Raw genomic sequence first — 15057 nt, forward strand, 5'->3', positions numbered from 1 at the left:
TGTTGTAAAAGCAACTTCATTTAAACATAACCACCCCCACCACCAAAAATAGAAGAGGGAAAAAAAAAAAGTAATGAAAATAATAAGGGAAAAACCCAAGACACACTTCCTAGGGGGGAAAACAACAACAACAAAAAAAACAAATAAAAACCATCATGTAATTTTTGTCCTTGATGGAATGCTGCTAAAACATTAGAGTGCATGTATCCCTTTGAATAGGATTGTATTTTGTATTTTGGGGGTAAATAGGTAGGAGTGCAATTGCTGGATTGTAAGGTAGTTCTATTTTTAGCTTTTTGAGGAATCTCTGTACTGTTTTCCACAGTGGCTGCACCAGTTTGCATTCCCACCAACAGTGTAAGAGGGTTCCCCTTTTTCTGCACCATCACTGGTACCTGTCGTGTCTTGTATTATTAATTTTAGCCATTCCGACAGGTGTGAGGTGATATATCATTGTAGTTTTGATTTGCATTTCCCTGATGATAAGAGATGTTGAGCATCTTTTCATGTGTCTATTGGCCACCTGGCTGTCTTCTTTGGGAAAATGTCTATTCGTGTCTTCTGCCCATTTTTCATTGGAGTATTCATTTTTTGGTTGTTGAGTTTTCTAAGTTCTTTATAGATTTTGGTACTAAGAGTAGGTGATGACTTTGAGTGTTACAGTCCATGGAAATGTTTATCAAAATAAAGGAACAGTAAAACAAAACAAAAAATGAAACAAAAAACCGAACTTATCCCTAATGGTCTTTACTTCCAAATTTGGTTTCAATTCTCTGCTGTACCCAGGGACAGTTCTCTTTTCTCAGAGGAGACAATCAAGTAACATCTCATAGGGCCTTCCCATGGGCTCCTTATTCCCAAGGGAGAAGCAACACTCTATTGCCCCTGGTGAGCATTCACCAACTGCTGGAAATTTGCACCTGCAAAAAACCCACTGTTTTTTATTCAAAAGAGACTTTTTAATTTTAAAAATATGGTCAGTCACTGTGCACGAACTTTGGGTTCTTAAATAAGAAATTATTTCCTCAACAGGTTTCAGATCTGTGAGCTCAGAGAATTTACATTTCTCTTCAGCACTTTTTAAGAGCTCACTCATTTTTCAGGTTACCTAAAGCAACCAATAAAGACTGTAGCATCTGACATTAAAATCTGCTCTTTCCAAGAATCATATGGAACTAGAATTGATGGAATACAGTTGATACTTAAAAGACTGATACGCTAAAGGACAGTTGTGTCAAGAACAGTTGCTTTTAATTGAAACAAGTCAAGTATATGTTGTCTGGGGGAAAGAGGGTTCTTTAAACTACTCAGGGATCTATCGTTACTATCAGTTAGTGAGATATGCTTCTTTACAACAGGGATTGGCTCAAAATTAGAAGATAAACTCCAAGAAGTGGTCAAGAAAATGCAATCTGTGTCACAGAATACTTTTAAAATTATTTTTATTTTTAGAAAATTGGCAAAAACTTCATATGTAAGTATTACATGTGATCACAGCAACTCAATTTAAAATTATCAAAATCTAATGGTTTGGGAAGATAGTAGCCTAGTCACAAGACTTATATATTAAGTTTTACGAGGAACTTTGGACACTGTGCAGCAAGCTGAAGGGCATCCCAACCCCTTAGCTGGCTCCACTGCTCAAAATACTTGGGGACAAAGTCCAGGGATTCTGAGACTTTCTCCTACACTCGCGGTGCCTGGGATAAGCCCCACTTTACCTGAAGCTCAACTATTTTATCTGATGACTCACTAGTGGAGTGATTACTAGAGGGTTGAACCTTTCTATTTCTAATCCCCTGAGGCAGGTAAATTCCTAAGACCAAACATCTCACCTAAGGGTACAATTCTACTGAACCAAGTCCATTCCCTCTACCACCTAGGAACTCGTGTGTGTGTGTGTGTGTGTGTGTGTGTGTGTGTCTGTCTGTGTATGTGTGTGTGTGGTCCCATGACCATTTGCTTCAATGAACATGGTGGTCATTTATTTCCCTCGAAATATAGTGGCCATTTGCTTCACTTGAAGAGATCCAGCCTGTTTAGTCATTTTTCACATCCTACCTCCAAAGAAACTGAATTATTTCCTCTCACCCTGTACCCTCTGTTAGCAATCTACCTGTGGATCCCAGCAACCACTGAGCTAAAGATAGAAATGTCTGTTACTAATAAAGATTAAACTACATATCTAATAAAGGAGTTTAGACAAAATCAAACACTTTAAAGGAATATCAGCAAACTGAAACACTAAATGGTGCCCACCGGAAAAAAAAATCGTAAGAGAAACCTATTAAAAAAAAAAGGGTCTCTATCAGTCAGGGTCTCAGCAGAAATTCAATAGTTCACACAATTTGGATGGTGCCAAGAGTTTTAAGAAAAAAACTTTCAAAAGATGTAGGCAGATTATCTGGGGTGGGGGGTGGAGGGAGCAGTTAATAGAATCTTATCAAAGAGGATTTTGTGGAGAGAGCCTCCCTGGAAGGAATCAATGAGGGTGGTTGGACACAGTCAGCCTGCAGGGAGGGAATATTGAGAAGAAACACACCCACCCGTGGCTATTGCCAGGCCTTCCCATTGGTTGAAACAATTGGAAGTCTGAGGGTAAGTGGTTTGCTAATGTTATCCATATACGTCAGGTTTCCATAGCAGATAGCTTGTGGGGAGTGAATCTGGCAAGGAAACTGGAAGAGAGAGAGTCTAAAAGATGGTTCAAGACTAATGGCGGTCTAAGAAATGCACTAGAACAGTCCAAGAGCTTTAACCACGGGTGATTGTGGAGTAATTGTGTTCATGACACTAGAGAAGTATGCACATTCTTTTCTCATTAGCATTATCATTAAAAACATAAAAGGCATTCCTTTGCAGAACTCTTGAAGTTCCCCCACACCCTTCCTGGAACCTGAGAACTCAGTCTGTGCCTTTGGTTTAGAGCATGACCTTGGAGCGACCACTAGGGGACCCCCAGCATGATCCCTCCGCAAAGCCCATCTCCATTCCTCAGCCGTAGTTCTCTGTGTGCTAGGAAAGGGCAGCCCTGACAACTCAAGCGTGCTTCAGTTTTCTCTCTGCTGATAGCATCGCCGACCTCCCACTGCTATTGGCAACATTACCCATGCAGGGAAAAGAAATTAAGCAGTAATTAATTTCTTCAAAGCCAGAAGAGGAGAAAGCATTTGAAAGTGGAGTTACTATTTAAATGAAAAATTCAAACTAACAGTATATGTACAGGGGTTCCAGTAATTGTGGATTTAATGGTCTAAGAACAATAGAATTTGATGCATAATAGGAAAGAGATGAACAGACATCCCTCATTAGCAGTGCACTTACCGAGGATGGTTACTTGAGTTACATCAGCTGCACTATCCAGGGCAGTCTGAGCTGAACAGGAGTAAACCCCTTGGTCCTCTGAGGTGACGTTAGTTATGGTCAAATTAGCTCCATCGATAATTATCCTACCAGGGAAAAAAATTGAGTATATGATGAGAATGAAAACAACAGAAACAGCAGAAATAGATGTTCAAATAGAAAAATAATCAAGAAAGAGTTAAACACACACACACACACACACACACACACACACACACACACAGAGCTTCACATAATGCACATTTCATTAGAGAGTGCCACAGTTGAAAACTGGGGAGGGTGGCTTACTGGAACATGGACAACTATCTACACAGCCATGAAAGGATCAGTTTGGTTTGTTTTGTTTTAATTATCAACTCCAACCATCTGGAATGCACAGGTCAATGACAGAACTGTGTTGCCTGGTGTGTGTAAAGAGTGTATTATTCTTTTAATAGTTAAGCTACATGGGAATAATTGTTAAGGTTTGTCAAGGGAATCATCCACATAGGATCAACTGGGGTGCTTCTTCCAACGGGACATTCCTGAATCACACCCCAGATCTACAGAGTCGGATCATCTGACCGGGACCTGACCAGGTTGCCTTTTCTCCACTCCTTCACTTCACTAGCACAATGGACATGGGAGAGATCGGAAAACAATTAAACTAGGTAATGCATTTGAACACTAGAGGGCAGACTAGCGCTTCGTTTTGCAAGTTATTTGCAGCGAGCTTTTTATCATTCACCTTGTTTTGCCAAGGTGTAATACAGTTTACTACACGGAAACTTCCTTACTATAAATTACACCTTTTGCCCTATACCTATGTACCATCAACTTAACTATTTAAGCACTTTTAGAAAAAATTAAGTTCCACTAAGTCTGAAATATATTTAAAACAGTTTGCTATTTAGTTGAGATAAATAATGCATTGGCACAGAAGGAGAGAAATTCTTATATAATTGATGTTTCTTTTTCCTTTTTGAGAAGAGGGGATGCAAGTGAGCAAGGGGCAGAAAGAGAGAGGGAGAGAGAAGTGGGGCTCACCGGAAGTGGTGTTTGTGCTCATCCGTGGCAGGGCTAATCGATGTTTCTGATATAAAACTCATTTAACCTCTTTCTAGACAAAAGCCTCTGGCCCCCAGCCTACCAGGAAGGAGAAGGTGTCCCAGCAGAAGGTGAGAGACAGAAGCTTACTAACGGTTGCCTAGAAATTTGGCAGAGATCTGTGATCTCCGCCCCTGCTAGATGTCCATGCGTGCCCCTGACCCCAGTCACCCCCAAAAGGCAAGAGTTATTCCAAGCCTTCTCCACTCCAGAGATCTCTTCTAAGAGATTCTAGCTGAGGCTACTGTTGGTCACCCTACCCTAGGGAAAACTGGCAGAACCTCTGTGTCACTGGGTTAGTTTACTAAGACAGCCAGAGGCCCATTTGAGTGTCGGCCCCAGTATCCCGCAGAACCTATTAAACTGGGCTGCACAGAATATGGCTGGAGTCTCTGGGATCAGGGCCTAAATATGCATATCACGTCACCCACAAGGCACGAGTCTCTGACTCCCGTCATCACTGTAGCCCGGTGGTCATATGGAAGACCCCAGGTAACTAGGCAGTGGTGACAAAAGAAGGAAAATATGCGGAGACCTGAGCAGTTTATGGATCGACTAAGAGCTAACCTACGGGTGAAGATCTCTATTGCAATATGTAGTCTCCTAGGTCAATAATCAATCTCCTCTTGTTTCAGTGACAACAGTTGCAATACATGTGCCCCTTTCTGTGAACTCTTATGTATATGGAAAGGATGAGATGGAATTAATTAAGTACCTGCAGAGGGGTGGTGTAAGCACACACACACACACACACACACACACACACACACCAATAGGGACCAAGCGGGTCAGAGAAATAAGATAAACCAAACGTCTGGAGAAATTACAAATCATGATTGCAAAATTGGGCTATTTTCTAAGTGCTTGGAACATTAACTCATAATAACCCTGTGGAGGTAACTTAGAATGTAAAGTTAGGGCACAGTGAGGTCAGAGAGGTTGTCTAAAGTCAGAGACACAATAAACGACCAAGACGAGATTTGAATCCAGGCCACTGGACTCCAGAGTCTGTGCTTTTAGTCACCACACTGCCACAGTCTTGTGGAAGGAATGCATGTCATATCTTCAGATTTCCTTTTCCAGAATGACAAATAACAACATAAAACTGCAGGGGAGGTTTGGCTAAGGATGGTCTATTTTAAACCCCTACTTAGTCACAATGCAAAAGGCAGGACAGTTAACCTCTGTGTGCTTTCAAAAGATAGTGCCGACATTCAGTAAATACGGATTCTTTTCTCTCTTTGATATACTCAATATTGTCTGATGCTGTTCGGCATCTATTCACGCCTCCTTCTACAGTCTCTCTTCTATACACTTTATTTCTGCATTCTCTACAGAGGTTGGGAAGTTTAGAAGTGCCACTGTCGATACTTTCTAACTGGAATGATTGTAGGTATGATTTAGATTCCACCGAGGAGATAGACGCATCTGAGTTTGGGATGGAAAGGGGTGATGGGTAGTGCCTCCTCTGGGCCCCTGTGGGCAGCCAGTGACTCTGGCAGAAATGAGAGCTGGCAGGGGTTGACGTCACTGCCAGCACCAGAGGGGCAAGGCAGCTGGGAAGAGCAGCAGTTTCCAGACATCTGGCTTGCAGCTGCACTTCTATGTGACGCAGAACCCAAAAGTCTAGTAAGCGGTTCCCGTTAGGTGCATCTCTTCCAGTCTTCCCAGTAGTCTGGTAAGCACCCATGCTCATGGCACGTCTGTCTCACACATCTGGCATGGGCTCTGTTTCATGCACTAACAGCAAGGTACACATTCTATTAAAAGTCAGTAGCAAAAAGAAGAAGATAACTATGTGAGAGAAAAATCAAACACTGTATCCCCTTTTAAATGCTGTCTTGACGCCAAGACGTTGGGAACCCCGGGTGGCATCGTCAGCTGTGTCCAGCTTCGGCTCATGTCATGATTCGCGTGCTGAGTCTGAGCCAGCGTTGGTTCTGCTGCCAGCATACCGCCTGCTCCGGGTCCTCTGTCTCCCTCTCTCCGCCCCTCCTCCTCCCACATGAGCACATGCTCTCTCTCTTAAAACTAAACATTAAAAATAAATAAATACTGCCTTGAAGACTGAAATGTATTAATCAGTTTTTGTATTTTAGTTTGGTGTGAATAATTTTACAACTATTGTTTCTCAAGTGCTAGGTGTTAATCCCAAATAGGATGACACAGGACTGGGTGTACCCACCTGCCGTCCTCTGTGGCGTTAATTTCAAAGGCTTGTCCATTTTTACTCCAGGACAACTTCAAACTATGCTTTAAGTGTGGGTCACAGTTGCTCTCACAATGTAATTCAAGTGTATGCAATTTGGGGACACGAGGATTCTTAGGAGAAACTTGAAGTTTCGTAGCATCTGTTTTTACGAACAAAGACACTAGTTAGAACCATCAATCACAGCTTCCTTCGTAATCAAGTGCCTGCAATTTAATCAACCAAAATTGTCAACGTAGTAGTCATGTCTTCGTGTAATGGTTTTTTCACACTGTAATTTCTTAACGTCATATTTCATTACTATTTTCTTTCCATCAGGCCTGGACATCTGAGAAATTAGAGTGGAAGTACTAATTAATATCTTAGAAATTCCCCTTCTTGGGCAAAAGGAGTAAGAAGAATATGAGCAAATAAATGTCTCTAGATGTTGAAAAAATACGATTTCTCTTCCTAGTGCTTTTGGTCATGTGATCAAACCACTGTAAGGGGAAAAAAAGAAAATTGGTTGATGTTCTATGAACATGTTTATGAATAATTCAGAAACCAGAGGTTAAATGGTAAAGCCCATACATGGGTGATCTATCAACATGAAGGTGAGAAATGAGAACATAAGCCCTGTGAAGAAGGGGGGTGTCTGTTTTGTTACAGCAAGTATCCCCACAGCCCAGAAGCGCCCCTGCAAACGGTAGGCACTCAACACACATTTGCTAAATTTCTTGTTGAGGGATTTTAAAGTATTAGTGGTATCAAGAATGCGAAGCTCAAAATGTAGCTTCAAAATCAAATATATCAAATAAATTAAATTCAAACTGAAATCAAATAAATTAAAAAGAATCCTATTTGGTATCTTGAAAACATTTGCTTATTATGACTATTTCAAAGCATATGATCCCGGGGCACTTGGGTGGTTTAGTTGTTTATGCATCTGATTCTTGATTTCGTCTCAGGTCATGATCGCATCATGGTGAGATCAAACCCCCGTTGGGCTCAGCACTGGGTGTGGAACCTGCTTAGGACTCTCCCTCTCCCTCTGTCCCCACTTACACTCTCTTTGTTTCTGTCAAAAAGAAAATAAATAAATAAATAAATAAATAAATAAAAGTCTACTCAACTAAAAAAAAATATCCATATGTGATCCTTACTCTTTTTTTTTTTAATTTTTTAAATGTTTTATTTATTTTTGATACTGAGAGAGACAGAGCATGAGAGGGGGAGGGGCAGAGAGAGAAGGAGACACAGAACCGGAAGCAGGCTCCAGGCTCTGAGCTAGCTGTCAACACAGAGCCCGACGCGAGGCTCGAACCCAAGAACGTGAGATCTGACCTGAGCCGAAGCCAGAGGCTCAACCGACTGAGCCACCCAGGCGCCCTGATCCTTACACTTAGAGGCCATACTAAAGGTTCTTTACATTGCTGTGGCATCTGGTGACCCTCTCAGAGGCCAAATCTCATGAGCTTACCCCCAATTCCACAATTATGTTTTAACATTTGCTATCTAATGTTACTCTATGAGCTAATTAAACATTGCAAATGAGAAAACAATTTGTTGAATTGGTATCCGAGGCATGAAACTTGAAGAGATTATTTAATTGAATTTAATTATAAGTGAATTATTTAACATCTATACCTATTTTTAAATTAAAAATCAGAAATCCACTTAATAATAACAGATACTATATAATAAGCACTTATTCTATTTACCAGAACTCTTCAATAAAGTTCATGCAACACTTTATAATTATATTTGTAAAGACATCAATATTTTCACCTTACAGGGAACATAAGGCTAAAATGAAATTAAGTAACACCAAAGTTTACTAGCTGATAAGGGCTTTGAGCTGGAATTTGAACCTCAATTTTGCAGAGACCAAAGCACTTGCTTTCAATCACTATGTTAAATAGCCTCTTACTCAATTCTACTCTGGACATTTCTCTTTTATATGCAAATTTGTGTTCTTATCTTCCAGTGACAAGATTCCAATATATTCCTTACATACAGAGTGGATGTTTAGAGCAGACAAATAGTTCATGACCTCTTCCATCCCTTTGTCAATTAGTAATTCTGAGGTCCACTTTGCACCAAGTGTTGTGTTGGCCAAGAGGAATGTGAAAGTTCATTTGGATTCGAAGCTTCTGTCTCCTTGACTTTGAATCTGCCCGAGTTGTTAAACTCTGATAAAGGTTGGTTTTATAAAGTCTTAAACAAATCATCTTCACTGATTTCACAAGGGCATTTTGAGAATTGATTATGATACTTAAATATGTGGGAAGACAGAGAGCGAAGTAGGCATAGTACAACAATATTTACAGTCTTAAAAAATACAATCCATGGGGCTGGTGTGTTGGATAACTTTGGGTACAAAAAGAAACAGATACTGTAAGAGAATATAATACAGAAGGAAAACAAGGAAGGAAGGGTATGTGGGAGCAGAGAGAGAGAATTATAAAGAGATCAGTAAAGACAGATGACTGAACAAAAACACCCTGTCATCTAAGCAGCAGTAGTGGTAGACTATGATGATGGGCGTGACAAGAAACAGATCCTCCCTACAATTACTGTAGGACTTTCCTATTATGTTTCCCTGAAGAGAATTTTCTGAGCAATTTTAAAATCAAAATATTAGTGAAACCCAGGATGTTGTTTTGAAGAGAGAATAAATACAAAGGTGATTATGATGCAGAAAGAGGGTTTTGTCGAACCCTTCCCAGTCTATCAAGCCCTAGTCTTTATGATGCTGAACTTGTATGAGTTCATGAAACTTTTAGCTCAAGGTACTGATTGCTGATGCTGTTACGTTGAGTTGGTTACTGAAATAAAAGAGTTACAGAAATACCCCCAAAGAAGGCATTTTAAAATCTTGCCCGTCATCCCCCCAAACACGTAAGTCCCTCTTAAAACTATAAAAAGATATGGAAATGCCATCAGCATTTCCTATAATTTTAGTGATGGTCTTTTAGATGAAACACAATCTGGGAGTTTTGAAATATAGTCTAAAAAGGTTAATAGGCACTCAAACTTATATGATATTGTCTCATTTGGGAAAATGAAGACAAAATGAACCTATATGAGAATTCATGCAAAGCAGAAACAAAATAAAAGTACTTCTGATATCCAAATTGGCTGTCACTGCAGTTTTTCCTTTAGCATTTTCCACCCAACAAGAGTATGAGCCAGCATCGTCTTCTGTGGTTTTGTTGATCTGCAACGTGCCGTTTTCATGGATATGGTACCGTCTCCCTTCAAGGGGTTTCGCTTCTTCCACCTTCTGCCTAAGAACACAGAAAGCGTAAACCATTTTAGATGTGACATACTGTACACTCTTTTGAAACGAGTTACTGATGTCCTTTAAGCTTAGCCCTTCCAGGAGCTCAGCAGACCTTATGTTCCACTGGGGTTTATATTTTTCCCAAAATGCTCCTATCCTAAGTGTGTGGCATACCCGTCCAAACAGCCAAATAAGCCAGAGGGACCCCTCTCCATGTTCTAGGCTTCTGTTGTATTTCTCAGAGCTGTAAAGACTGTTTTGTATCTGTTCTCACAGCTTAATAAATATTTTCTGGTTTACTGATGGTGAACTCTTTGGTTAATGATTGCTTCAGGGTACTAAATGGGAAAGCTAGTAATTGAAGGAGATAATGAACCTTCTGAACCTCCTGCCATCTGGGGGGACATTGGTCATTCAGAAATATTATAGGCCCCCAAGTAGTTCCTGTCCTGTGGACATGGATTACATTTACCCTTATCAACCCAGAGCCATTTTATCCTCCATTCATCCAATTTCTAAGCATTTGCTGCCAAAACTTGATTTATCCAGTACATTTCACTATCCGAGGCTGCTGGAGCAAAACAAGTTCAGAGGATAAACTCTGCCTGCTGTTCCCAGAAGACTCACCAGAGCTGCCAACAGGGTAAAGCCAGTACGCCACAGAGGCAAGATGTAAAGGTGGCCCAAAAAATCTCAGCACTCACGATAAATCATACTTTAAGGGGCTATGTAAAAAATTAAAATAATGCAAAAAATCCCCTTTTTAATTTTTTTAAGTTTATTTATTTATTTTGAGAGGGAAGGTGGGGGGAGGGCAGAGAGTAGAAGGAAAGAGAGAGGGAGTCCCAAGCAAGCTCCACACTCTTAGTGTGGAGCCAGATGCAGAGCTCCACCTCACTAACCACGAAATCATGACCTGAGCCAAAATCAGGAGTCAGATGCTTAAATGACTGAGTCACCCAGGTGCCCCCAAATACCCAAGTTTTGAAGAAAGATCTGAGCCTGCACTTCCATGATCCTGCCTTCCCATCTTGGCCTTGGCCTTGCAGAACAACGGCAGACTTATTTAAGAAGAGTTAATCCAAGCTTTTCCTGGTGAAGTAACAAATACCCCAGATTCACACAGGCATTTGCACTTATTCGGCCAATCAATATACTGAAACTGAATTCAAAATATATGTTGGAAAAGCTTTAAGGGTATGTGTTTGGAACCAAATGCAGGCTTAGATAATTATTTAGAAACCACCCAAAACAGCACTCAAAAGTACAGTTAACTCTGGACAACATGGGTTTGAACTATGCGGGTCTACTTACATATAATTTTTTTTCAGTAACTATATTGGACAAATTTTTTGAAATAATGCAACAATTAAAAAAAACCTCACAAACTATGTACCAGAGAAATATGGAAAAAACATTTAAGAAAATGTTAGCTATTATTGTAAGTATATAGTATATAATACATATAATGTACAAAATGTGTGTTAATCAACTGTTTATGTTACGGGTGAGGCATCCAGTCAACAGCAGGCTATTAGTAGTTGAGTTTGTGGGGAGACAAAAGTTATATACAGATTTTCAGTCACATTGGGGATTGACATCTAACCTTCACAATGTCCAATGGTCAGCTGTAAAATATGGCTTTTGATATACCCAAAATGAAAAACCGAGTCTATGTATATAAAATTATCTCAGTAATCATTTCAATTCTTTGCTTTCCTTTGTAAATGGAAATTACAAAGGAAATTAGGCTCTTCCTAATCTCCCATGTGAGAAAATCATCTAGTCAGTAATTCCAGGACAGGTAAGTTATTAAGGTTGCTACCTTATTTCTCAGAGGCATTGGCTACATGGAACAGCAGCATATCAAATGATGGATGAAGACACAATGGATGAAACCCACCACTGACAGTCTCTTAAGAAAACCTTGCACCAGCTTACCAGGACACTATGGCCTCAGGTGAAGCAAAGTACTCGCAGTGTAAGAAAGCGCTGTATCCAACCACTGTAGCATAGTTTTCTTCATCTTCAGTTTGTATCAGTGGACGGACATCTATTTGAAAATAACATAAATACAGTTGTAAACGCTTATGTATGAAATAATGTGCAGAAATTAAAAATTTCTATATTCTAGTCACATTAACAAAAATGGGAAACTGAATAATATAGCATGTGGTTTTGCATTAGAAAAATATCCAAATTCAATACATTTTGAAAGTATAATTTTAGTAGGAAGGCTAATGCCCAAATGTTAGATGAAAGGAACTTTGATGTTCCCCCCTGCCCAAGTTTTACAAGTTGGGAATTCAGTCCACTTGTGTGTATGACCTTGAACATCTTCCTTTAGAAAACAGCAGTCTGGGATCAGACTGTCACTTACCTACAACATCAATATTGGCATTGGCAAGGATAGTTCCATGGGTATTTGAGGCTTCACACTGGTACACAGCAGTGTGATTTGGTTGTAGGTTGGTAAAACTGATTTCTCCAAGGGAGACAACATCACCAGCAAATGGATTTTCTGCAAGAGATTAAAGAATGTCAGTTTGATGAAAAATGGGATATAAAATATTCATACACCATTTATTAAATGTGTCACACAGTATTTATATTTTAAGACCAGTTTAGGGTGAATAATAGTTCAGGGAAGCCAAATTTCAGAATTTCTTAGCATCAACCAGGTTTTTTTTTTCTGTACCTTCTCCAATGTCAATCTTCCCTCTAATTAATATCTATTGCTAAAATATTTGTTGATCTCAAGCTCATTGCCTCTCCATACCTGTGCCCATAAATAAAATTTCAGATTTTCCATTTGGCATCCAAGTCCCACTATAACTGAACTTACTCCTAATACTGCCCAGCGCATATCACATGATCAACACAGGATGATCTCCCCATCCCATCAACATTGGCTCTGGCGTTCCCCCTTTGACACGTTTATTCCTCTACTTGACTTCTCTGCCCTTGTGAAATTTTCTGATGTGCACTGTTCATTTCAATTGTCTTGCGTTGCTATTCAACCACTTTGGATGCACAGCTTATATATTTCCTTGTCACAGTAAGACTAAGCCCTTCTTGGAATCAGGGGCTAGATTGTCTACTTTTTGACAATAAATCCCACCTCACTCCTGATCCAGGCATAATTCTGGAAATATCTTTGGGAAATAAGAAAGTCTAACATTTCTGGTAGATTTCTGAAGGGCCAATGAACTCTCTGGGAAGTGGCACAGGTACTATCTCATTAATTGCTCAGAGTTATTAGTGTGGGATCAGCACTAATATGGCCACTGTGGAAGGAGGGACTGGATTTTGGAGACATGAATCCCACTGCCCACAGCATTTGGCCACATGCCAAATCTCACTGCCTCATTCTGACATTACAAACAAGCAGTGTAAAGGAAACATATTACTAGAAATGATGAGTGAGGGGTACAGATGTTAATTCTTTCTAATTTAAATGACATGAAAAAATTACCAGTAAACCCATTTTTCTCCATATGATATCTCTATTATATAAAATAGTGACTATACTAAGTTTTGGTTTGTAGAAAATGTTGAGTATTTGTTTATTAAAATAGAAGATTTTCCTTATACATTTTTTCCCTCTGACAGTCAGAAATGAATATATTTTTACACTTGACTATGACTCCATGTAGGCAGGACCTTAACTGTGCGTTATGCCCTCTGTCCCCACTGCCTCAACAGCAGCGGTCACAGAGGAGGCAGACGGTAAATATATCCTGAAATGACTGCAAATCATTTATGTTGGGTGGCATTTTATGCTTAGAAGGGCCCTGTGGTAGGCAGAATAACAGCCCCCAAGAGATCCCCACAATCTAATCTCCATCACTAAAAAAATATTTAACCTTACTTACATGGCGGAAGGGACTTTGCAGAGGTAATTAAGGTTAAGGACCTTGGGATGGAGGGATTATCCTGGATTATCCAAGGGGGCTCAATGTAATTACAAGCCTCCTTAAAATCAGAGAACCATCCCTGGCTGTGGCCAGACCAACAGAGATATCTGGACTATCTATCAAGGACTGCTCAGATAGGCAATGATGCTGACTTTGAAAATGGAGAGTCACATGCCAAGGACTGTGGGCTCTCTTTAGGAGCCGGAAAAGAAAAGGAAAGGATTCTCTCCTAGTTCTTCCAGAAAGGAACACAGCATGGCTGACACCTTGATTTCAGCCTAGTGAGGCTTAGTTGGACTTCTAACTTATAGAATTGTAAAATAATACAAGTTTACTATTTTAAGCCACTAAGTTAGTGATAGTTTGTAGAGCAACAGTAGAAATTTGATAAAATCCTGCAGGGCCCTTCCTCTCTTGAGAACTGTCAGGGAGAGAAGGTCTCTGAAGTTCTTTCAACCTGCAAAGGACTGAATCTCTGAACTGATTCTGCACCCCTATACCTGATACCCAAAGAGCTAACCCCATCACTCTCTTTACACTCTTTATGCGATCTACCAAGGGTTAAGCCCTGAATCAAACACAGCCTTACAAGCAGAAGAAATGAAACCGTAGCCTCAGGGTTGAGATGACTAACAGCTGAGCTTGGCTTCACAGCACCCTCTGGGATGGGTATGGACACTGCAGCGTGTTGCTGCACACAGACCAAGGCTAACAGGAGCTCGCAGGATTCAAGAAAACCAGTTCTCTATCACTACCAACACTAGGTGTGCTGTAAGTTGTCTTTGGTCAGCTCAGTGGGCAATAATGTAATACACTGAGAGCAACTTCAGCCTTGAGACTTAATCTTTTCTGGGGTCCACGTCTAGCTTCAAACTGACTGGGGTTGGGACGCCTGGGTGCCCGAGTCGGATAAGCATCCAACTTCTGCTCAGGTCAGTATCTCACAGTTCACAAGTTCAGGGCCCGCACCGGTCTCTATGCTGACAGTTTAGAGCCTAGAGCCTGCTTCAGATTCTGTGTCTCCCTCTCTCTGCCCCTCCCTCACTCATGCTCTTTCTCTCTCAAAAATAAATAAAAACATTAAAAAATTAAAAAAAAACTTACTGGGGTTGTGTTCTCAACTAAATAATGTGACCTTCCTGACCCCCAGTTGCCACATGTATCAATGAGAGAATTATTAAAAAAAAAAAAAAGTCTCTTCTGCAGGGCTTATTAGG

General features: G+C 40.3%; 1 protein-coding gene across 6 annotated transcripts in view; it reads right to left on the reverse strand.

Moving 5' to 3' along the window:
* The window catches only part of CHL1 (cell adhesion molecule L1 like), a 203288-nt gene that overhangs the window by 24826 nt on the left and 163405 nt on the right, over window positions 1–15057 (reverse strand). For all 6 annotated transcript variants that reach the window (XM_029918203.1, XM_029918204.1, XM_029918202.1 and 3 more), the window contains 5 exons: window positions 12304–12444; window positions 11865–11976; window positions 9761–9927; window positions 6635–6800; window positions 3325–3449 (listed from right to left, as the gene is read on the reverse strand). In XM_029918203.1, the coding sequence (XP_029774063.1) occupies window positions 3325–3449; window positions 6635–6800; window positions 9761–9927; window positions 11865–11976; window positions 12304–12444 (711 nt within the window). The remainder of the gene's footprint in view (window positions 1–3324; window positions 3450–6634; window positions 6801–9760; window positions 9928–11864; window positions 11977–12303; window positions 12445–15057) is intronic.

The sequence above is a fragment of the Suricata suricatta genome, chromosome 12 (genome assembly GCF_006229205.1).
Source record: "Suricata suricatta isolate VVHF042 chromosome 12, meerkat_22Aug2017_6uvM2_HiC, whole genome shotgun sequence".
In the NCBI taxonomy this organism is placed as follows: domain Eukaryota; kingdom Metazoa; phylum Chordata; class Mammalia; order Carnivora; family Herpestidae; genus Suricata; species Suricata suricatta.